The sequence below is a fragment of the Myxine glutinosa genome, chromosome 7 (assembly GCF_964187855.1).
Source record: "Myxine glutinosa chromosome 7, kmMyxGlut1.1, whole genome shotgun sequence".
NCBI classification, from domain to species: Eukaryota; Metazoa; Chordata; class Myxini; order Myxiniformes; family Myxinidae; genus Myxine; species Myxine glutinosa.
In genome coordinates this window covers 1,084,887-1,110,549 of record NC_136267.1, presented here as the reverse complement: position 1 = coordinate 1,110,549, position 25,663 = coordinate 1,084,887, and the positions used below count along the sequence as shown (strand labels likewise).

The 25,663-nt window shown below is 47.1% G+C and overlaps 1 protein-coding gene across 1 annotated transcript in view; it reads left to right on the top strand.

Annotated features, from left to right (window-relative positions):
• Positions 1 to 21,595, top strand: part of LOC137416698 (uncharacterized) — a 74,395-nt gene extending 52,800 nt beyond the window's left edge. Inside the window, exon 4 of the mRNA XM_078781239.1 lies at positions 20,515 to 21,595. Coding sequence (XP_078637365.1) covers positions 20,515 to 20,633 — 119 coding nt within the window. The 3' untranslated portion in view covers positions 20,634 to 21,595. The remainder of the gene's footprint in view (positions 1 to 20,514) is intronic.
• Positions 21,596 to 25,663: the final 4,068 nt, after the last annotated feature.

The window sequence follows — 25,663 nt, the reverse complement described above, 5'->3', positions numbered from 1 at the left end:
TGACGCACTGCCATGACACTATGTACCGTGTCTGTGATGCACCGCCATGACACTATGTACCGTGTCTGTGACGCACCGCCATGACACGATGTACCGTGTCTGTGACGCACCGCCATGACATGATGTACCGTGTCTGTGATGCACCACCATGACACTAGGTCCCGTGTCTGTGACGCACCGCCATGACACTATGTACCGTGTCTGTGACGCACCGCCATGACACGACACTATGTACCGTGCCTGTGACGCACCACCATGACACTATGTACCGTGCCTGTGACGCACCACCATGACACTGTGTACCGTGCCTGTGACGCACCACCATGACACTGTGTACCGTGCCTGTGACGCACCACCATGACACTGTGTACCGTGCCTGTGACGCACCACCATGACACTGTGTACCGTGCCTGTGACGCACCACCATGACACTGTGTACCGTGCCTGTGATGCACCGCCATGACACGATGTACCTTGCCTGTGACGCACCGCCATGACACGATGTACCGTGTCTGTGACGCACCGCTATGACACTATGTACCGTGTCTGTGACGCACCGCCATGACACGATGTACCGTGTCTGTGACGCACCACCATGACACGATGTACCGTGCCTGTGACGCACCGCCATGACACTATGTACCGTGCCTGCGACGCACCACCATGACACTGTGTACCGTGCCTGCGACGCACCACCATGACACTATGTACCGTGCCTGCGACGCACCACCATGACACTATGTACCGTGCCTGCGACGCACCACCATGACACTGTGTACCGTGCCTGCGACGCACCACCATGACACTATGTACCGTGCCTGTGACGCACCGCCATGACACTATGTACCGTGCCTGCGACGCACCACCATGACACTGTGTACCGTGCCTGCGACGCACCACCATGACACTGTGTACCGTGCCTGTGACGCACCACCATGACACTATGTACATGTACCGTGCCTGTGACGCACCGCCATGACACTATCTATGTCCATCTATCTTTGCCGAATAAGTCATATTATTTCTTTCTTTCTTTATTGGTGGGGACCTTTCGGCCCCAGCAAGCTGGTACTCAGTTTGTCCACCTCTGAAGGATGACAGGCGTTTGTCCACCTAGGAAGGATGACAGGTGTTTGTCCACCTCCGAAGGATGACTGGCTGAGTGCACCTGCCTGGTGTTGACGATGACCGCCAAAACCAGACTACCCATTACGCATCACCCCCACGCGAGGGGAGACATCTATATCCGGCGGGACCATTCGCGCGATCTTCAGTTTGAGTAAGGAAAAACAGGTGAGGGAGCAGGTGGGGACGGGGAAGGAAAACAAAAAGGGTTGGAAGATCTGCGACCGTTCACTCGCCGTCGAGTCTGGTTCTGGCGCGAAAACAGTAAAGAATGTAATTAATAAACACGGACTTTGTTGGAAACATCGTTCAGGTAATTAATAAACGCGGACGTCGTCGGGAACAGCGTTCAGGTTTTCCGCCCGTTTTGTGTTTTCTCTTGAACTTCTCCCGCCGCTGGTCGCGTTGTTTCACCTCGCAGGAGTTCAATGAATTGAAGTGATTTTCCCTGAAAGTTCCGGTGAGTAATTCTCAAACGATCTCTTGTTGTTATATTACACGGATTTCAACAACAACGTTTACCTCAGCTGAGGGAGAAGCCATGACGAGAATTTCGCGCCATCCGCAGGTTCTTGGAATCCCGACCACGCCCAAAAGGGGAATTCCAGTGTTTTCGAGAACTCGTCGTCCTGGTTTTAAGTTTTATTTATAACTCAGCCATTCTGCACTCCATCTGCGGTCATATTCACATTTCCTCTTTGACCGAGTTGCACCTTCACCCCTGATCGTGCGTCTGCCGCTTCCGCCTCTTCCGTTGCCGAGCAACGGTCTTCTGAGGTAAGGGAGGTGGCACGAAGGATTTATTTGGAAGGAATGAGTGATGGAGCGAAGGATGGAGGAAGCAGGTAGGAGGCATGGGGGTGTTCCGTTAGTAAGCAGCTAGTTACCCGCGCCAGAGGAGAGGTTTTTGCATTTGAGTCCATTTGTTTGTTATTTGGCAAAAATAAATAAAAAAAATTGCAAAAGTGTGTTGATCACTCCGGTTTGTGTGTTTGTCTGTCCGCTCACTTATACTTGCCTACAGGTCACAATTTTAAACTGATCTTCACGAAACTTTCCCAAATGGTAGAGTTCGTGGTCCGATAAAATCCTATATATTTTTGGGGTCAAAAGGTCAAAAGGTCAACATAGGCCAAAGGTCAACCACTTTTTTCAAATTTCTAAAATCCTCAATTTTCATCCGATTGACTTGAAATGTGAATATGATATACATATCGGCAAACTGAATTCAACCACCGACTATTTTCGAGATCAGCATACGCCAAAAGGTCAACATAGGCCAAAGGTCAACAACCATTTCAAATTTCTAGAATCCTCAATTTACATCCGATTGACTTGAAATTTGAAGAGGATTTACATATCAGCCAAATTAATTCAACCACCAACTATTTTGAGGATAAAAGGATGTTCTACTGAGTGCCATTCCACTTTGTTCTGTTTTGCCAAGTGTCGCTCTTTGAGTGATTTTTCATTTGTCTGTTTGTCCGCACAGAATAAATATGATTTTCTCTGCAACCGTTGGTCAGATTGACAGGAAATTTTCACCATAGGTGCAACTCCACCTGTATAATTTTTAGTGATAATTATGACGTTATATGTTACGTGGTTCGGCCACCATCTTGGAAAAATCGAAAAACTTTGCACCTCTATATCTCGGAAAGTGCTGAATAGAAAAAATTGAGACATGGCTCATTGTAAAGAGCTCTCCATGGGGAATAATGTTAATGATGATGTCATAGGTTCCTCCATTATGACGTCATAATTCGACAAGTACAAAACTTCCAATCAAGATGAAATTTCTTGAGCATAATCTAGGAATAAATTAGTTTATAAAAAAAATAATGATGACGTCATCGGTCACGTGGTTCGGCCGCCATATTTGTTTTAACACAAAAGCCTTAAAAACCACTGAAAATACATCTTGGCGAGGGTTTGCATTCTCTGATTGCTCTTTTTCTTGTTGGCTGATGTGATGGAGGCTTTCAGAGAAGTTTGTCATAACAAGGATTCATATGGATTCGACCCTGCTCATTATTGTTGTTGGAAAGGTGGCATCCTGTGACGGTGCCACGTTGAAAGTTACTGAGCTCTTCAGTGCGGCCCCTTCTACTGCCAATGTTTGTCTATGGAGATTGCATGGCTGTGTGCTTGATTATATATACCTGTCAGAAATAGGTGTGGCTGAAACAGCCGAATCCACTAATTAGAAGTGGTGTCCGCATATTTTTGGTCTTGTAGTGTATTTTCTTGCTTGATTTCTCTTCCACTCCAACCTGATATTCATTTATTTTTTCTCTGCTGCCCAAACCACATTACCTCGGCTCCATCTTCTCCATGCTCATTTTCAGCCCACTTTTCTCAAATGCCTCCTTTCACTTCCGCAGTACTTCCTGGATCTCCCGCCCACTCTTCACCACATCAGCCAGATCGTCCGCATACAATATCCTCCGTATACAATCCCTCATGTTTACCTTCCTGCTTACCAGCTCCATCACTATCATAAACAGGAGTGGGCTAAGAGCGCTTCCCTGCCTCAAACTCTGAACTCCTCTGACATCCCAGGCCCAACCAAAACTCTTCCCTTCGTTCCCTTGTATATCCCTTCCAGCAAGCTAACTTCTTCTTAAGGTGCTCCCACTCATCTCAGTGTCGCCATCACCATCTCTCCTGGGACAATGTCATTGGCCTCCTCCAGATCAGCAAATCCCAATTTCATTTCATCTTGCACCCCCACCTTGAACGCCCCCCAACCTCTAAATCCCATCTGTCATCCCCCCTACACTTTCTAAACCCCTGCTGCTCTTCTCCGATCTCCTTCTCCACACTCTTCCATATTCTCCCATCCAGAACCTTCTCCAGCACTTTCATTACATGACTGAGGAGTGTAATGCCCCTGTGCTTCCCCGGATCTTGAACATCTCCCTTCCTCTTCCATATCAGCACAATTAACCCTCAGCACAATTCTCAGCATAATTCCACTCGTTCTCCAAACCTGTCCTTCAATCCTCCGGAATCCAACCCTCTCAAACATACATTCAACAGCCACTTCGTCCAACTGACCCCGACTTCCCCCGCTGCAATTATCATCTCTGTATTCACGTCATAAATCCTGCTCTTCCCTTCTTCTTCCTCTTCCATGTCGACCACACTTCATCTTCCGTGATCTCCACCACCTCCACTTTCCGCTCCACATAACTCGGTAGCTCCATCCCGCCATTGCTTCCTTCCTGGTCCAGCAGCTGTTTGAAATATCCTTCCCACACCTTCAATACTTCGCAACTCTGTCACTAACCTCCCAACACCATCTTTAATCACTGTCCCCCCACCCTCGTCCCATCATGTCCTTACTATCCTCATCCCTGCCACGAGCCAATTTATAGATCATCTTCCTTCCACCATCCTCTTCCAACTTGCTGAACACTCTTCTTCCATATCATTCCTCACCTTATCCACAGCTCTCCTTGCTACTTTCTTCTTCTGCCAATACAGGTGCAGCAGCCCTGCCTCTGGTTGTATCCCTCGATCCTTGATCTTCTCTATCCTCTTCCAAACCTCCTTCTTTTCACCAACATTTTTTCAACATTCACGACTTCCTCCATCCACCATACCTGGTTTCTATCCCTTGACGACGCACCCTTTCCTGATGTCCTTCCACACAACACTTCTGCAATTCCCCTAACACCACACCGTACTTCTTCCACTCCTTCTCCAAACCTTCAGCTTCTTCACCAAGTTGCTCATACTTGGCCCTCACTCTCTCCTTGTACTCTACGGCGATGTTTCCCCGACACTTCCCCCACCTAATAACCTTCCAACCTCTGCTCTTAACCTCCCTCCTTTTCTTCATCCGTATCACAAACACCACAGGCTTGTACTGGGAGATAACATGCTCTACCACCACTTCCTTACAATCCTTAATCCTCCACAACAGTCGCCTCCTTACCACCACCAAATCTAGGTCTGTGCTGTCCCCGCTCCGATAGGTAATCTTATGGCTTCCCCGCTTTTGAAGCTATGCTATGGCTATCCCATTCCCTGCCATCAGCTACACCAGCTCTTTACCCTCTCTATTCCTCTTTCCCCAACCAAATGTACCAACACATTCTTCTACTCCGACATGCATGTTAAAGTCCCCCACAATGCACACCATCACCTCCATCTCAACCATTCCATCATCCTCTCCAGTGCATCCTTGAATTCCTGCTTTTCTGTCCTAGACCTTCCCGTTTGTGGCCCATATACCAACATACCACACACAATTTGCCTCTATCACCACACAAGCTATAACTATCCATCCCTCCCATCGTTTTACTCTGACCATCTGCTTGCTGATCTCTTCTGATACGATTATTCCTACGCCATTACTCCTTCCATCCCCACCTGCATGCAGCAGCTTATACCCTCCTACCAACCTCCTTGTCCTGTCCACTTTCGATCTGGTCTCCTGCACACACAACACTTCCAACTTCCTTCTGTGCATCACCACCACCTCAACCCCCTCCTTCTTCCCCCATTGATCCCACATTCAAATTAACAAACCGAACCTTGCTTCTGAACCTCTGCCCACCTGACAGAGCTATAATGCCATCTTGATTAGTTTGGGACGCTCAGGTCATCAATCAGCGCCGCATCCCTGGCTGACCTGCAAAAGTATAGCTATTTTTAATGTAAATATCTCAAAATGCATTAACACGATTGTTTCCATTGTTATGGGTTGCTGGGCAACGCTAAGAGGTATAGTCTATGATTCTAAGTCGAAAACAAACGTTTAGTGGTGGAAATGGAACGTATTAACGGAAGTAGAAAACATACATTGATTGTTAATATATTATTGGAACCTTTACCAGGTTTGTTGTGTTTGAGAAGATTCAAGGTGCAGACCAGTACAAGAAGAGGCTTTCTTCCAAAATGTCCACCAAAAGCCTTAGTCCTCCTCCTCTTCTTCACCCAATACTGTATATCATTGTGAAACGCCCTCATGCGTCCAAAATTGGAATAGCATTTACATCATAAATATATGAATAGACACAACATGTCCCTTTTTCTTGAAAACATTTAGCTACTACAGAAGTCAACTTTGAAATGATAAAGAAAAGAATGAGTAGCACAGAATGAAACACACAGTAATTATCTCATGGCGTGGTACCTTCACACATGAACTCTAATCAATGTTTCGTTTAATTAACATGATGTTGGAGAACATTTCCTACAATCACTCATAATAATATTAACTGTAAGGAATGAAAGTGTAACTTTCCACGTTTAGTAGCACATGAGCGTTTAACATTTATTTAGTTGTTCTCACTAATCTCAAGTATCTCTCAAAATATTTGATTCAAGCAGGTGGTCTTCCAACCCTCATGCCTTTATGTCTAACCCTCATGCCGTGTCAAAAGATCCGTGCTGGACTTGGACTTGCAACAGTGTCATTCCTTTCATTTCTCATCTGGACTTGTAACCGTTTCATTCCTTCCATTCCCCTCTGTGATCGGCATGAGTGCAATCTCTGGCTGGAGGGCCAGGTGCGATGCGTTCCACCTCTTCCCATCACCGAGTACGTAGGTGCCTGTCCAATGTTCTCCCGAATCAGCACAGGATCAGTATATTTTGCAGTCCCTTTCCATGTTCGCGATTCAACTGCATGCACGGGTTTCTTTACTCGCACATAATCCCTTGGTTGAAATGTCGGAATCTCCGCTTCCCTTCTTCGGTCGGTGCATTCCTTGCTTTTTGTCTGTCTGTTTGTTGATGAAAGTGTCTCTTATGTTCAGGAGCGGTTCAGAATCATTGACGACCGGAAAGATGTTCAGCTTGGTGCGCATCTTCCTTTTGTGGAGCAACTCGAATGGCGATACACCTGCAGTGGAGTGTGGTGTCGCCCGGTAGTTCTGAAGGAATTCAGTTACCGCAGGTTTCCACGGTTTACGTTGTCGTTCCACATTCTGTATACACCCCCTTCAGCACTCCGTTAAACCTTTCCACAGCACCATTACCCTGGGGGTAGTAGATGCTGGAGCGACTTTGCCGTATTTCTCTCTTCCAAAAACTGAGAGAAGGCAGTGGAGGTGAATTGCGGTCCATTGGCAGTATCAACCCACTGGGGATTTCCATTTCGACTGAAAACCGAGCACAGGAAAGCATTAATGACCTCTGTGGTGACACCTGAAGTAAATGCCACCTCAGACCACTTACTGTAATAGTCGATCAGGGTGATGCCATGGCGGCAATACCATGTGCCAAGTTTGAACGGTCCAACAATGTCTATTGCTACTTTCTACTGTGGTCCCTGGGGCAGTTCAACTGCCTGCTGCGGAGCAGGGAATGTTTTCTTTTCGTGGACAAAATGACAAGACACGCAAGACGATATAATAGATTGCACAAGACTGTCCATCTAGGGCTACCTGTATAGGTCACGTTGGGTGCTGTTTAATGCGCACGATGCCCTGGTGACTTTCATGTGCCAAGTTGACCACTTTTGTGTGCAGCGACAGAGGAACAATCAAACTGGTCCCTCACAACCATATGCATTGTCTACGGCCAGTTCATGATGGACAGCGAAGTATGAAGCAATCTCAGGTGCAACTGCTTTCCTCGAGTTTGGCCAGCCTTTTCCAATCTGGCTAAGTAGCAGACAGTTCCGGGGAGGTTTCACAGGCAGCAGAGAACTCCGTTACAGACAGAGCAATCAGGGCAGCTGAAATAGCAACGATCAGCTCAGGTTCATCCTCTGCATCATGACTGGTAGGCAGAGGCAGTCAAGATAGACAGTCTGCAGTGTAATTTCGCTTTCCAGGGCGATACGTCACATTGTAAGAGAAGCAAAGCAGTCGACCAAACTATCTGGTGAATCGCAGTCCAGCAGGACCAATGCCTTTTGTAGCCAACAGTGTGGTCAGTGCTTGGTGGTCACTTCGAAGGGTGAAGTGACGTCCCCAGAGGTATGTCCTCCATTTTTCCACAGCAAAGACGCAGACCAGAGCTTCCTCAACTGTCGAGTATTTCCTTTCGGCAAGAGCCAATGTGCGGGACACGAAAGTCACTGTGCGCTCAGTATCGTCAGACTGCAGCTGAGTTAACACTTCCTCCCAGCCCGTAGTCAGACACATCCGTTGAAAGCAGTGAAACTCTGCTCAGCTTCAGCAGTCCAGGTAAACTTTACGTCACTCCCAGATCTAACCAGTGCTTGCATTGGTTCAACCACAGTGGCACAGTTTCGCAACAATTTACCATACCAAGAGATACTGTAAGTCCCAAAAAGGAGCACAATAATATCATGTTGAGAGGAGCAGGTGCCTCAGTTATGGCTGCGATGTTGTTAGAATCAGGAAGGAGACCATCATTTTAAATGACATGTCCCAGAAGATGTAGCCTGGTATGATTGAATGAACACTTGAGTGATGAGTTTTAGTCCAGCCTCATGTGAGTGATGCAGAACAGCACTGAGGTTTGTATCATGCTCAACTTTGGAACGACCACAAATAATTATGTCGTCGAGATATTTTTGTACACCTGGGAACCCCTGAAGAATTGCCACCATAAGTTTTTGAAATGCATCAGGGCTGATGCCAAGTATGGAACTCTGCAGTATCAGAAAATTCCTTCATGCGTAATGAAAGCTCCATTCATTCCTTCATGCGAAGGAATGTATGGAGGCAAAAGGTCTGAAGGTGAATATCGGAAAGACGAAGGTGATGGCAAGTGGTAAAGCATGTGGTGAGGTGGAAAGAACTGGGAAGTGGCCGTGTGATGTGTACAGGAAGGGTGTCGGAGTGAACTCCATTCAATGTACAATGTGTGCTGAGTGGGTTCATCAAAAATGTAGTGGTCTGAGAGGGTCATTTACCAGTGTGGCAGCTACATTCAAATGTAAGGTGTGCACAGAGGGAGCTGCAGATGGAGGAAATGTTGAGTTGGATCTTGGAGACGGCGTGAAGCTGGAAGGTGTGAAAACATTTTGCTACCTCGGAGACATGCTGAATGGAGAAGGTGGATCAGACTCGGCAACGGTTGCTCGAGTGAGATGTGCATGGAAGAAGTTTCGGGAACTGAGTGGCGTGCTGACGAGGAGGGGAGTGTCATTGAAGCTGAAGGGAAAGGTGTATGCTGCATGTGTGAGAAGTGTTATGATTTGTTGGAGCGAGACATGGGTAATGAACGTAGAGCAGCAACAAAGGCTGGAAAGGGTGGAAATGTGAATGGTTCGGTGGATGTGCGGAGTATCGTTGAGAGAGAGAAAGGAAGACAAATGATGAATTGCAAAAGATGATGGGAATAGAGCCTGTGATTGATGCTGTGAAGAGGAACAGGTTGAGATGGTTTGGTCATGTGTTGAGGAACGATGAAAGTGACTGGTTGAGAAGAGTGATGGAAATGAATGTAGAAGGAAGTAGAGGACGGGGAAGACCGAGAAGGACTTGGCTAAAGATGATGGAAGAAAAAATGCGGGCAAGGGGGTTAACATGGAGAGATGCAGAAAATAGGAGAAAATGGAGAAGATTGTCATGGGGCCCGCAAGGCTAACCCCCACTCTAGCAGGGAAAATGGCCTTAAAATACCTGTTGTTGTTGTTGTTGTTGTATGCGTAATAAAAGCTGTCTAATCGCGGCTGTCCTCTTGCAGGGTAACCTGATGTTAAGCACTAGCAAGGCCAATTGTCGAAAATACTGTGGCAACTCTCAGTTCAGCAAAAAGTTCCTCCATGTGAGGCAATGGGTGACAGTCCACGATTATTGCTTTGTTGGGCTCCAGCAGATCGACACACGTCCGAATCCCCCCTGATTTCTTCAGAACGACAACTATTGGAGCAACTGATGGAGAGACATTTCTCAATTATTCCCATCTGTAGCAGGTGTTTCAGTTCATCTGAGACGGCTTGTCTCACAGAGAGTGGAAGCCGTTGTAATTTTTGTTGTACAGAAGCAGCATTGTTTTGGGATTTAACCTTGTGGACGAAGCCTTTTGCACATCACACAGGTGTCAGACTCAGTTTGGGTTTCTCGTACAGGAATGCTTTGTTCTGAGGTTAGTACAGAATCACCTACAATGTGACATCGCAATGCTTTGATCAGGTCCATTCCTGGCAGTTGTGAACCAGACGTAACTATGTAAAATATGGCAGGAGCCGTAACACGGTCATGGAAAACGGCGACAGGTAGGCATCCCAGTACAGGTAAGTCATCTCCCGAGTAATTGACGAATTTAACACGAATCTTGATCAAAGAACAGTCGGCAAAAAGTCTCTGGTACAGCTGTTTTGGCAGAATCGAGACTGAGGAGCCAGTAACCACGATGAGCTCCACATTGCAGGTATGCCCAGTAGGTGCCTTAATTTGCATATTACAGAGAATTTGATCTTTTGTAGGGGCAGCATCATTCAAGTGAAGCACGGTCAGGTTAGGAACTACAACCTCACGCACCTCTTTCTGAGCAGAGCGGCAGACTTTTGAGAAGTGTCCCACTTTCCCACAAGCATTACATTTCACCTTTGAAGCAGGACAAGAAGGTGCGTTAGCAAGGTGGTGTGTAACAATATAACCTATTAGAATGTGACTCCAAGAGAGTAGTTGATGCTTCACATGGTCTCCCTGGAAAGCAGTGGCAGCAGAAATAGTAGACAGGTTAAAATCTGAATTTTATATGGATACCTGGAAACATTGGGGCTAGAAAGGTACATAGACATTGCAGGAAGCATAGGTAGCTCAGGTACGAATGGGTGATTGCATACCTGTTTCAAGCTATGACGTCTGAGAGAAAGTCACAGGTGAATGTGCTGTCTGTGTTTGTCCCTTCCTCACCTTCCAACCAAGTTTGCTCCCCCAAAATCCCCTAAACTCTCGCTCCCCCTTCTCATCCGTACTACTCCACCCCCACATTTATAGCTGGGTCGGGATTCGAACCCAGGCTAGACAGCTTAGACTGAGGCGAACTCAGTCTAAGCTGAGTGCCGAAATCTCGGCTCTCTGCTCACCTTCACTCTTTCATTCCTCTTTTCTCCCGCCTCTGGAACAAACTCCCACACTCCCTTCAATCCCACTCCTCCCTCCAGGTCTTTAAAACAGCTGTTCACCACCATCTCTTATCTTCCCCCATCCAAAACCTTGAGCTTTTCTACCCCCGCTAATTCACCCCAGATCCACCTTGTTTGAAATTCCAACTTCCTTCCTGGAAGTCCTGGCAGTGTACATATGTTTATACCTCTCCCACCCCCTCCCCCCCCCCCTTCACATGCCTCCCCCCAAAGCCCTCTCCCTCCCACAGATCTCTCGATGTCTCCATGTCTCTCGGTCCCTGCTCTCAAATGTGTTGTTTGTGTCCTTCCCCATCTTGTCTACCGCTCCCGATGTTATTTGTTGTATGTGTCTGTTTGTCTTTCTGTGTGATTAATGTTCGCTCTTTCACGAGCCTCGATCTTGTATACAAAAAAAAAACAAAAAAAAAAAAAAACTGTCCTCTAGGCCATCCTGCAAACCCTCAATGCATTATACAGTACATCACAATGTGTAAAATAATACCTTGATATACCTGTTGGGTGAAGAAAGAAGGACAGGGATTGCATTTTCCTGCTTGCCAACCACGTACCGAATGAGTTCAAAGGGTTGATATAATGAAATGAATTAATGTTTCAATCTGATGGATGTACCGGATCTGGATTCAGACCTCAATCAAAATCTAATTGGCTTGTTCTTGTCCGTTAACCAACTCCTCCACCACGTTTCGTCCAAATCCCTCCATAACTTTGAGATATCCTGCGTTTCTATCGTTTATGGCCCTATCTCGACGAAGAAGAATCTCTTTAAAAATTCTTGGATCCAGATCCGGATCTGAATCTTAACCAAAATCTAATCATTTCGTCCTTGTCACACACCCAAACACTTCACCAAATTTCATCCGAATCCATCCATAACTTCTTGAGATATCCTGTTCACAGACAGACAGACAGACAGAGACAGACAGGGGTGAAAACATAACCTCCATTCACCTTCGGTGGCGCAGGTAATTAATACTACAACATTAATATAACAAAATACAATGTTACAAACACTCGTGTGGTAAACCAAAAAAAAATGCCGTTTTAACGTGGTAACCAATGCAGACGAATCTGCCGGCGAGCAGGGGCGGATACGTATCACTTCCTGCGAATGAAAACTCAAAAATCAAAATGGTAATTGAATTGAGAAATTTTTGAAATCTCCCGCCAAACTTCGGATGGATAAATGTGGCGTCGTTTGGGTGGAAACTCAAAATCATAATTGTATTTCGGAGGAATTTAAGAAACCTCCCGCTAACTTCAGATACCCACTGGGACCCAAAAGGTTCCACAAAGTTTTGCGTGGCTAGCCAAAAAGGTACATTCCTAGGGTCAAAAGGTACATTCCAATAGTACGTAATTAATAGACACAAACACTTTTTTTTTTTTTGGTATACAGAATCGAGGCTCGTGAAAGAGCTACCATTTATCACACAAAAAAATCAAACAGACACACAAAGTATATTGTTACGGACACGGCTTAGATGTTATGATGGGCCGAGCGGAATGGCCGCCGTGTTCGCACAGTTTACCCGATTCCACCCGACGTTGACCAAATCGCGCTATGCTAAATCAATGAAGGAAAGGACACAACGGCTGGGATAAATGAAACGACACAAGGGGTACAGTTCTCAAGACCTCCGGAGGAGGATATAATTGGTGGTGGAGAAAAGGGGTAGATTACAAGGTAAGAGGTAAAGCACAGAAGAGATAGGCACTTAGACACAATCTTATCTAACCCAGACAGACCACAGACAAACGGAACAAGACTGACTTACACAGGGATTGATGGCAGGGAAGGACAGGCAGTCGATAGCACAAGGTGCACCTTGGCTCAGGGGCAGAATCAAGCACGGTCCAGTCCAGAGATGCGGGGAGGTATTGCAGCGCTCGGAGGTGGCGTCTCTCTTCCTTCAAGTCCAGCGCGCATCTGACGTCACCTCCCTCTTCCTGCGCATGCTCAGCGGGGAGTGACACGCCCTCGGCTCGTTGGCTCCGCCCCAGATGGGATCGGTCCGCCGCTTCTATTGGGTGCGGGGGGTTACCGGGCTCCGCCCTTGACGAGGAGCTGACAGCGAGCCCCTACGTGGTAACCCCGTCGAGCACATGTTCGATGGCGGCTAACCAAGCCGGAGTGAGGACGCGCACTCCCCGCGCCGCCGCCGTTGTTGTTGCTGTTGTTGTTGTTGCTGAACCGTGAGGAAGAGCTGCGGGGAGGTATTGGGAGGTCCTAAACTTCCTAACGGTGCCATACAATCACATTCTGGTGCAACGAAGAGTCAGAATTAATGGAAACGAGTCCTTAACTGACATAGACTAAGAATAACTAGCAAGATGTCCTATAGTTGTCTACGTGAGATGCGGTGGACCTGGATGCGACATTTAATGGGGGAAATAGGGGAAGGTCGGGTCTACAGAGTGTTGTTTACAGAAAATGGGACTAGGGAATGGGGGATTGGGGATAGTTGGGAAGTATGGAGGAAATAGGGGAATATTTACAAGCGGATATGGATGGAGGCCAATCTCATATCCGCAACATTGCACCCTTCTCTACCTCGGGGCGTCCCGACCCGATAAATTTTTACTTACTTTAGTGTGGCACTCAGATGTAGTTCCCTCTACTATTAACTCAACCCTGAGTGCGACAGTTTTACAGATGTTCACAAATGAGTAAATATGTCCCCCTGCGACATTGCACCCTTCTCCTCACAGAAACACACCCACAGGATAACCGAATCGCGGAAAGCATCCTCAAACTAAACATACAGCCGGTAGGGAGCATTATTTACACAAGACTACACTGATATTTACACTACGATCCAGGACCTGTTCTTTGAGGAACACATGCAGATGTTATGCATAGAGAGAGAGCACGCATGCCAGCATCGATACACCAACCCACGAGTGCCCTGTGGCCCTACGGCCTTTAATAATGTGCAGAGCACCCCATCCAAGCACCAAAAGCACCACCCCATACACACAGTCAGCACCATCCGGTGCACCAATAAAGTGTTCAACAATAATGCACAATTAAGTATCCATGGTCACCGGTGGTGTCGCAGCCGGCCGATGTTCTGCCGCTGGTCTTGCCTTCATGGAGCACTTGGCCTTCTGGCTTCCTTAGAAATAAAGAAAGGCACCAACCGCGTCCATTTCTAAATTGTGGCCGTCAGGGGGGCCAACTATAAGTGGTTCACCTGTATGGCATAGGTGCCACGTTGACCCAGAGGTCCATCCACGGGTGGTGCTTGCCCGCAAAAGAACTGCGGTCCATGGTGGGCGGCCACAAAAATTGCGGTCCATATGGTGTATCGATCCAGGCAGCAAGCAGCGAAAGTACAGGCCCACAACTGCAGAGCCAGCACCTCTCTCTCCTCTCTCTCTGCCCCAAAGCCAGATCCTCGGAGGTGGGAGACAAAATAAGACAAGTGAGCAAGGTGGTAAGGGCGCAAAAGTGCACGCAATACAAGGTAATGCACACTGGGGGCACATGGGAACCAGGTGAGACAGGTACGTTCCTACCGTACGCCCCCCCCCCCCACCAGGTAACCTACATTGCCCCTCCCTTACCCCTTACTGTATCCACAAAACACCACACTACCCATAAACATCTACTTTACACATCAACAATGTCCCTACTGTCTTCCCCGTTCCTCCCATAAACCAAATTCGTCTTCTCTCCCTCCTAACCAATCAAATTTGCCATTTCCAACTCAACATCAAAATTTGCCATCTCCAACTCAACATCAAAATTTGCCATCACCAATTCATCATCAGTCCCTCCTAAGGAGGGAGAGATGGAATCACCCCAATGTCTCATCCACGTCGTGATGCGTCTCACAAATCCACACAGCAATTCTCATTTCCTGCAACACAAACAAAGGAACACAGGTGTGGAGTCATCATCATCACCTCAGGTAAGTGGCTGCATATGGTGTGACAGGTTCATCAATCCTAACTATTTCCTAAATGACTTTAACAACTTTACATTACCCGGGTTCTTTCCCTGCCAATCCATTGGCCAACTTACACTATGGGTTCTAAAAACCAATTCCCATTGACCAAACTGTGGTGCTTCTCAATTTGGGGTCTCACTCCCCCGATTCATCTCCCGGTGCCCTCGCACAATTTCTGGGCTGTGACGTGTAGCTCTCCCAGCAGGTCTACCCACGTGCACACCTCCACCACTGTAGTTGCCACCCGAGCTTACCTGCTCCTCACCCTAACCTAACTAACTGGGGAAGGCCCTCTCGCACTCTCACCCCCTCAGTGCCCTCTCTGGCACGGGCTGCCCGATCCACACCCGGGATCCTCAGGCACCCACTGACACTAACGGCTCCCAGAGCCCACCTGCGGCCTCACCTGGCCGACATCCTCACAGTGGTGGAGTGCCCAAACCAACTACACACACTAACAGGCTACACGCCCAGCCATTTCCACAACACTAATGCACCCATCCACAATACCATTCTGCAACCGCACCACAAATGCCAATATCCAACCACAATTTACCTATACCTTCTAACTATTCTTTAAACTACCCTCCCCGGGTACTCGTGAAAAGGGGTCCACTCTTCCCCCATCCACACCTTCGCACCATGCACACCACTCCGTACCACTTACTCCAACTCTCTCCACACCACTCATTCCAATACTCCATGTATTCCACACACCTGTACTTGCACACCTGTGCACTCATTCCTGGTGCCGCCTGCACCCTTCTCTCCCCCAAGCGCATTTGCGCTGATCCACAACACTCACTACTCATGCACTGCTCCACACACCTGTCCAGTTCTCACACAGCATCATCTCATCTAACTACTCCCCTCTGAAACTTGCGCTTCCCAGTCGTCCCTTTAAACTATTGCGCTCCCTCGTCATTATCATCCACACTAATCTACCTGCGTCCCCACTACAGGTATCATTGTCACTAACTAATCTTAACGTCACCTAATGTCATCTTCGCTAGATCCCTACACACAATATCCTAACCCACCCGGGCTAGTTTTCACTGCCATCAACCCCATAAACTATTGCGCATTTGCCCCCCGCATGGGAAGGGTGGCAGGGATGCCACCCTTACCCACCGGGCACATCGCTCATCAATCCCCCAGTCCTCTGGCACTAATAAGCCCCCCTTATTCAGAGGTACTGGGTCCCGCCTCGGCATCTAAAGCCGAGGCAATCCACGGGGGCGCCTGCTCGCCGGTGTAAGGCCTTCTAGTTTCCTGGGGTCTGGCGGGGGGGGGTGTCTGGGGTCGGCTAACCCGCTCCCCCCTGGGCGGAGTTAAGGACCTCAACCGCCGGGGATCATCCCGGCGCGTGGCTCGACAGTGCCGCGCCAGGTGACCCAGACGGTTGCAAGTATAGCACCTCACCTGATAAGGTGCTTGTCTCCGGAATTCCAAATTCCCCCCCCTGAAGGTCCGAATTGGATTACCCGTTCGTGGTCCACCGCGGGCCACTTCCGGGGCCGCCTGCCATGGTCCAGGTCCCGCCAGGCGCTGGTCCACCAGCCTCCGGACCATGCCCGCCAGGTCAGGACTCACGTCGGGGGCGGGCCCCCTAAGGGGTCCGCCCTCCATCGGGGGTCCCACCTGGCGGACCACCATTGCGTGACGCTCGTTCCCCCGTGCCAGGGGCCTCGCTGCTTCCCAACGGGCCGCAGCGTCAGCCGCCTGGCTCAGAGTCTGCGGGCGCCACATGGCGAGCTGTTGCCGGAGCTCAATATCCGGGAGGGCCTGGATAAAATGGTCCAGCGCCAGGCTTTCCCGTGAATCCGCTGCCATGCTAGCATGTGCGATCCCCACTGCGCGGCGAATGTCGTGGGCAAGTTCCCCGATGGCTTCCTGGGGCTTGCGTTTTCGCAGCGCGAGCTGAGCTTTAACAAGCTCGCTCTGCTGTTCAATGCCGAATCGATTAATTAGGGCGTCGCGGAGGGCTGGCAGGGTGAGAGCACCCGGTGGTAATGCCGTCAGCACCTCCGCCGCCGCACCGCGCAATGCGGCCACCAGGTGTACTCCACCTTCGTCCTCACCCCAACCGTTGCCCTTACACACACAGTCAAACTGCGCCAGGTACGCGCGTAGATCACTCTTGCCGTCATACGGCGCGAGTGGGACCTTGTGGGACCACCTCGTATGCGAGTCGTTGCCCGCCTGCCGGACCCCGTGCGTCGCCCCTTGCGGGGTCAGCGCGGGGCCGAACCGGCCGGGCCCCCAACGTACATTACCCCCAAGGGGCTCTCGTGCCTCCCCTGTCCCTCTAAAAACTACTCCTGTTGGTGTCGATGCATGGGTCACACTTCCGCAACCCGCTACCCATTCCATACCACCACAACCTTGCTCACCCACACCTCGCACCTCTCCCATCACCGGACCCTCTCGCTCGCACCCTCGTTCCATACCCTCCGGACCAGCCATACACCTCACTCTTGGCCTCTCACGAACATCCGGGTCTATCTCGACCCCCAAGCTTATTAAATCACCTGGCGCATCATACGCACGACCATATTGGTCACCACTTACACCGGGTCCTCTTTCTCTTCGCTTCTCCTCCATCACCTGCGAATCCCTCATCCGGTTAATGAGCACATCATCACGATCCGAACACAGACTTTGGACCAATTCTTTTACTTCCTCCTTTATCTCTTTCTTATCCTCTCTCCGTCGCTTCTTAATTTCGCTCACCCCTTCTTCCACTTCTTCTAATTTCTGCTTCACCTCCTTCATCTCCTCGTGCGCCCCTTTAAGTTCTTCCTCTAACTCCACTTTATTTTTTTCTATGTGCTCCCGCACCTCCCGCTCTTTAACCTCCATCACCTCTACCACCTTGTTCATTTTCCTCGTCAGGTCCTCATGTACCGTCTGACACTCTTTTTTAATTACCCCTACGTCCTTTTTCATCTCCTTCTGTGTCGATTTTAAACCCTCTATTACCGCTGTGTTCTTCTTTACCTGGTCCCCCAACTCCTTTTGTCCCACTGTCAGTTGTTCTACTCCCAGCGTCAACTCCTCTATACCACCTTGCAATTTTACAGTCCCCTTTCTCACCTCCTTCTCCATGCGCTCCTTACAGTGCCTCACCTCCTCGCGCACTCCTCCGACCTCCTCACTCACACCTCTTCTGATCTCTTCTCCCATCACTTGCATCTCCTGCCCAGATGCCACCCTCATCTGCTCCATTTCCTCCCTGTGAGCATCCAATTTAGTTTCTACCCCCATTCTGACCCCCTCTATCTGCTGCCCCATTTGTTTAACTTCCCTTTCCGCTTGGTCCCTCATGTCCCTCAATTTGCCTTCCATACTGTTTTCTAACCCCTCTAACCCCTTTTTCATCCCTTCCATTTGATTCTCCTGAACGGCCATTCTGTTTTCTACCCCCATTAACCCCTCCTGTATTTCCCCTAATCTATTGTCTAATCCCTCTATTCTACTCCGTAACCCTCCGATCTGGGCCCCCATCCTTTGTTCTAACCGTTGGCTATTGGCCCCCATGTCCTCCCTCAATTTCTCGCTATTGGACCCCATGTCCTCCCTCAATTTCTCGCTATTGGACCCCATGTCCTCCCTCAATTTCTCACTATTGGACCCCATGTCCTCCCTCAATTTCTCGCTATTGGACCCCATTACCCCCATTTGGCCCTCCAATCGCTCACCCTGAGCATCCATCCGGTTCCCCATTACCCCCAATTGCTCACTCTGCAGTTTGAGGGACGCCTGCATTTGCACCATAAATTGCTCCATGAGGGCCTGCATTTGGGCCATCCCTCCCACTTGTGCAGCGGGTGCGGCCGCCGTAGCTATGTGCGAGGCGCCATTTTGCGCGCCCGCAACCTCGTGCGCGAGGACGCCATTTTGCGAACCTGCCGCCCTCACTGCTTCGCTCTCCTCATGTCCCTCAATTTGGTCCTGGATCGACCCTGCCTCACTCTCCTCTACCGGAACCCAGCCGTCTTGATCTGCCATAGCGCGACTTTCAAAATTCGGGTTTTTATTTTTGTAAAACAAAATCAAATTTCGCCGTTAATAATTTCGAGCGCGTGAAGCGCGCTCCGGGTCCAATCCCACTTCCCGACACCAATTGTTACGGACACGGCTTAGATGTTATGATGGGCCGAGCGGAATGGCCGCCGTGTTCGCACAGTTTACCCGATTCCACCCGACGTTGACCAAATCGCGCTATGCTAAATCAATGAAGGAAAGGACACAACGGCTGGGATAAATGAAACGACACAAGGGGTACAGTTCTCAAGACCTCCGGAGGAGGATATAATTGGTGGTGGAGAAAAGGGGTAGATTACAAGGTAAGAGGTAAAGCACAGAAGAGATAGGCACTTAGACACAATCTTATCTAACCCAGACAGACCACAGACAAACGGAACAAGACTGACGTACACAGGGATTGATGGCAGGGAAGGACAGGCAGTCGATAGCACAAGGTGCACCTTGGCTCAGGGGCAGAATCAAGCACGGTCCAGTCCAGAGATGCGGGGAGGTATTGCAGCGCTCGGAGCTGGCGTCTCTCTTCCTTCAAGTCCAGCGCGCATCTGACGTCACCTCCCTCTTCCTGCGCATGCTCAGCGGGGAGTGACACGCCCTCGGCTCGTTGGCTCCGCCCCAGATGGGATCGGTCCGCCGCTTCTATTGGGTGCGGGGGGTTACCGGGCTCCGCCCTTGACGAGGAGCTGACAGCGAGCCCCTACGTGGTAACCCCGTCGAGCACATGTTCGATGGCGGCTAACCAAGCCGGAGTGAGGACGCGCACTCCCCGCGCCGCCGCCGTTGTTGTTGCTGTTGTTGTTGTTGTTGCTGAACCGTGAGGAAGAGCTGCGGGGAGGTATTGGGAGGTCCTAAACTTCCTAACGGTGCCATACAATCACATTCTGGTGCAACGAAGAGTCAGAATTAATGGAAACGAGTCCTTAACTGACATAGACTAAGAATAACTAGCAAGATGTCCTATAGTTGTCTACGTGAGATGCGGTGGACCTGGATGCGACATTTAATGGGGGAAATAGGGGAAGGTCGGGTCTACAGAGTGTTGTTTACAGAAAATGGGACTAGGGAATGGGGGATTGGGGATAGTTGGGAAGTATGGAGGAAATAGGGGAATATTTACAAGCGGATATGGATGGAGGCCAATCTCATATCCGCAACAATATAATAAGGGGAGCCGTAGACAAGATGGGGAGAGAATGGGAAGCACACAAAAACAACATTTGAGAGCAGGGACATCGGGAGATCTGTGGGAGGGAACGCGCGCAGCGCGACGTGCAGGCAGGTCACCATGACGACGCGGCCTCGCACACACTCCAAAAACAAACGAACAAACTTATTTTGTTTTGTTTTTCTCCCTTGCAGTAGCTTTGCTTGCCTTGAAGCGCAAGAAGCGCTTGGAAAAACATCTTCAACAAATTGACGGGGCCCTTTCGACAATTGAATTTCAACGCGAGTCCTTGGAGAATGAACCTGAACCCTGAACCTGAACGCCTGAACACGGAGGTGCTTCGCTCCCTGGGGTTTGCTGCCAAGGCTTTGGAGAAAGTCCACAAGGATATGTGCATATGGAAATGGATATGTTTTGGTGTTATGGAGGAAAAACACACACGGATTTTATTATCTTTTTGCTCTCTCATGCACGGATATTGATAAAGTCGATGAGATAATGGATAATATACAAGAACAGCAGGAATTGGGGCAGGAAATCTCTGATGCCATCTCTCAGCCAGTTGGCTTTGCACAACAGATTGATAAGGTGTGGCAGTGTCCAACTTTCACCTTTTGTGTATTAATTCTGACATGTTTTATTAGTTATTACCTGAGAGTGTGGAGAGGACTTATGATTTTCGTATGTATGTCGCATATTGGACACACACACGTTTTTAGTAAAATCTTAAAGGGTCCACAGGGTCGTTTGGGTCCTCTGGGTCTTTTGGGTGTATGGCCTCATTTGGGTCCTTTGGGTCTTCAGAATCTTTTATGTCCCTGGGGTATTTTGAGTCCTTGGAGTCTTCGGGGTCTTTTGGGTCCTCAGGGTATTTTGGGTCTGTTGCACCCTCCAGGGCTTTTGGGTCTTTTGGGTCCACAGAGTTATGAGATTTTTGGGTCCTCGGGTTCTTATGGGTCGTTTGGGTCTTAAGGATATTGGGGGGGTCTTAAAGGATTTTCAAAGGTCGAAGGGGTGTCAATTGAACAGTGCATAATTAATTGACGTACGTAATTAATAGACACAAAAAGTATGCCTCACACATTCACAACTCATTCATTTCCAGTAAAGAAGAGAACACATTCAGGGTAGTTGAGGAGTCTACCAACACATGACTTCGCTTCGAACAGTGTAGTGGGGTATTTATTTACCCTCCCCAGAGGAGAGGGTATTGCATTTGAGTCTGTTTGTTTGTCCGTTTGTCTGTCCGCACAGAATAAATTTGATTTTCTCTTCAACCGTTGGTCTAATTGACAGGAAATTTTCACCATAGGTGCAACTCCACCTGTATAATTTTTTTGGAATAATTATGACGTCTTAGGTCACGTGGTTCGGCCGCCATCTTGGAAAAACCGAAAAACTTTGTACCTCGATATCTCCGAAAGTGCTGACCAGAAAAAAGTGAGCCATGGCTCATTGTAAAGAACTCTCCATTGGGGAATAAAATATGTTAATGATGGGGTAGAGGAAGAGGAAGTCATAGGTGCCTCCATCATGACGTCATAATTCAACAGGTACAAAACTTTTTCTGATCAAGATGAAATCTCTTGAGCGTCATCGAGGGTTAAATTGGTGGAGAAAAAAATAATAACGATGACGTCATCGGTGACGTGGTTCGGCCGCCATATTTGTTTTAACACAAAAGCCCAAAAACCACAAAACACGTCTTGGAGAGGGTCTGCAGTCTCTGATTGCTCTTTCTTGTTACCATTCTGAATTGATGTTCCAGAAAATGTCACACCACCGCATTCTTCGAATTACTCTTCATCGTTTCTAATAATGTTCTAGAAATGTTAATATAAAGTATTAAAGGGGCACCAATTTGATTCATGCACCTGCATGAAGAAGTAAATGTATTTTATTTGCCAGATGTAGGGTGCCCCTTTATATTAACTTTTTTAGAGCATTACTTGGTTCCTCCTAAGAACACAAGGGTAGTCCAGCATGCACACAAGATGTTTTGAATGGCCCTTATTTTGTATTGTTTGGCATTTTCTACAAGCTATGGAATGTCGCTTCTTTTCTCTACTTTGCCACATGGCACATACCCTTATATAAAGTGGCCTTTTCTATGCCCTTGCAGACATTTTTCCCAAGATTTATTGAAGATCGATCTTTCTTTAAGTTCTGTTTTGCTTCACCAAGGAATTTGAGAATGACATTCATTGAGAATGATTTGCACATTGAGAATGAGGACAAATTGAAACTTTCTGGTTCCTTATTATTTTCCAAATTATCAACTTCATTTTTACCTCCGCCACAGAAGGTGGACGGACATTATTTTTTCACCCCTGCCTTTCTGTTTGTTACTTGAGGAATTCGAAGATTTTTCAAGTATGTTGGTTGGTCTTGTGTGTTATTCTGTCTGTCTATTGCCTACAGGTCACAATTTCAAAGCGATCTTCACGAAACTTCACCAGATGGTAGAGTTGGTCATACGGAAGAAGCCTATTGATTATCAGGTCAACGGTCATCTTGGTCAAATTTCTAAAATTGTCATTTTTCATCCCAATGACTTGAAAGTTGAACAGCAATTGCATGGTGCATGACTTAATTGGAAAAACAACTATTTTTAAGGTAAAAAGGTCAAAGGTCAAATCAAGGTCAAACTTCTAAAACCAACAATTTTCATCTGAAAAATAATTAATCAATCTCTATCGATTGAACTGAGTTTTGATTAAGATTATCAATTTAAATCTTAATGAACTGGACAATTTGATGTGTCTACGGCAACTTTTTTTGGTGGGGTGGATTTTGCAAGTATTATGCTCTGCACCACGTCTTTCTTGCTTGTTTGTCCGTGAGCAGGATATCTCCAGAAGTTGTGGATGGATTCGGACCAGATTTAGTGGACTGGTTGGGGGTTTGACAAGGGCGAATTGATTAGATTTTGGTGAAGATCCGGATAGCTGATTTTTTAAGGTGATTCTTCACCATTGAGTGATAGGGCTTAAACCGATATATCACACGATATCTCAAAAAGTTATGGACGGATTCGTACGAAACTTTGTGGACAGGTTAGGTGCGTGACAAGGAAGAAGTTATTTAATTTTGGTGAAGATCCATTGAGGCCATCGAGGCAAAAGAGACCATTGACCACTGAGGCCAAAAACGATACATAGCGTAATATTTCAAAAAGTTGTGATAAACTGTCCAGCCTGGTGGAGGTATGCGCTCTACTGAGTGTCCGTCTAGTTTTCACACTTGATCGTGTTTTTCAGTTTGTAAAAGAGGATTAATGTGGAGAAGAGTTCCACCCATTGAACAAGTCATGACAGAGGCCTGTTTTGCTCTTTGGGTAACTTCTGTATAATTACAGTTGTGGTTTTGTGTCTTTTGCATTGGATTGCAGTGTCGTCATAACTTGACTCATAACTCATTACGTTTATTATGAGGGATTAACTAGCCAGGAATAGATTGGGTAGAAAAACGAGGAAAGAGCAGAGCGGATGAGGATTTCCCAAATCTAGTCCAGGATTACTGTTTAATCCAGTTTGTAGACAGGCCCTCTAGTGAGAGTGCATTGTTGGACTTCATTTATAATATAATCATCCCAATATGGTGGAGCAGGTGGAGGTAGGGGACCATTTCGGATCAAGCGACCATATAACATCGTGTTAGGAAGGATTTTGTTAACAGTTAGAGTTCAGGATATAGTAGAGTAAGGTTTTTAGATTTCAGGAAGGCAAACCTTGATGGTATGAGGAGAGAGTTGGGTGATGCAGATTGGGAGAGGCCAAGAAGAGGACAATCAGCATCAGACAAATGGGAAACGTTCAATGAGCAAATGTGAAGAGTGTATGCATTCCAATGAGGTGTAAAACTAGAAGCAGAAAGAGACCAGAGTGGTTAAGTAGTGAGATAAGGATCAAAATATATTAATAAGAAAGAGAAGGCATTTATTCGGTATAAAATAACAGGACTGGAGTTAGATTTACTAAACAGGGGCAAGTTAAGAAAATAACTCTGCAAGCCAAAAGAGAGAATGAGAAGGATATGGGTAAGAATATCAAAGATTAGAGCAATAGGCCACAGGCCCTGGGCATGAAATGTGGCCAGAAACGGATTCTTGTGACCCACCTAGGGGGACTACTTGAAATTAAGTTTTTCTTCACGGTTTGACTCGTATAATCCGAATCTGCTTGTTGTCACGTCGAAATCTTGCGCATTACAGAGCCATCAGGCATTTCGGGTCAAAATTACCCGTTTCTCAAAGCAGCCTCTAATCCGATAAAATTGTTAACAAGTACAGATACATTCAAAGTACACCGCCCCCATGCCAAATAATTAAATATGCTGCAGCGCGGCATTGCCGGGGCGCCTCCGGCGCCCGGCAATACCGCAGTGCAGCTCATTGAGGCTGCATTGGGAGGGAGAGGTGTACACTAATTGATTGATTAATTGTATAATTAAAATCAATAAAAGATTATCACAAAATATTTTCATAATCAATTGGCTAATCGCATAACTAAACCACTAGTGCTTCATCCGAAGATGTATCTTTTAGAAATTTAATTAAATAAGTCATTTATAAAAAATTAAATAAGTAATTGATTACTCAATAAATAATTAATCGATTAATCAATAAATAATTAATAGATGAAATGATTAATCAATAAATCAAAAATATCCTTGATAGCCACATCACTTGGTCACTCATGTCCAAATATTAGCTTCCCAGCTCTAAAGGTGCCTGAGATATTGGCCAAATGAGAAAGAAAATAAATAAATGATTAATAATGAAAATAAATAAATAATAATCACAAAAAAATTAAATTATTAATCAATTTGGTCAGAGAACACATAAACTACCACTATTTCATCAGAATCTGTAACTTAAAAAAAAAAGAAGTTTTTTGTCATTAATCGAATAATTAAATAATTAATCGATTAATTGATTAATTAATAAATCAAAAATATCCTTTGCAGCCAAATCACCTGGTCATTGGCATGTCCAAATATCAGCTTCCTCACTCAAAAGGTGCCTGAGTTAATTGTCAGAAGAGAAAGGAAATTTGATTAATTAAATAAGTACTTAATTAATCGCTAATAATTAAATAACTCCTCAATTTATTGATTAATCAAAAAAAAAAAAACGTGTTTGACAAAGGACTTGCTCACTATTGTGCCGAAATTTCAGCTTCCTAGCTCAAAGGATGGCTGAAATATCGTCCAGACAACCAAGAAAACAAACAAACAAACAAGAAAGAAAGAAAACAAGAAAGAAAACAAACAAACAAACAACCAGAGTGAAAACTGAGTACTCTCTTTCAGCGTGCGTCACTGCCGAGCCCCCTTCGGTGC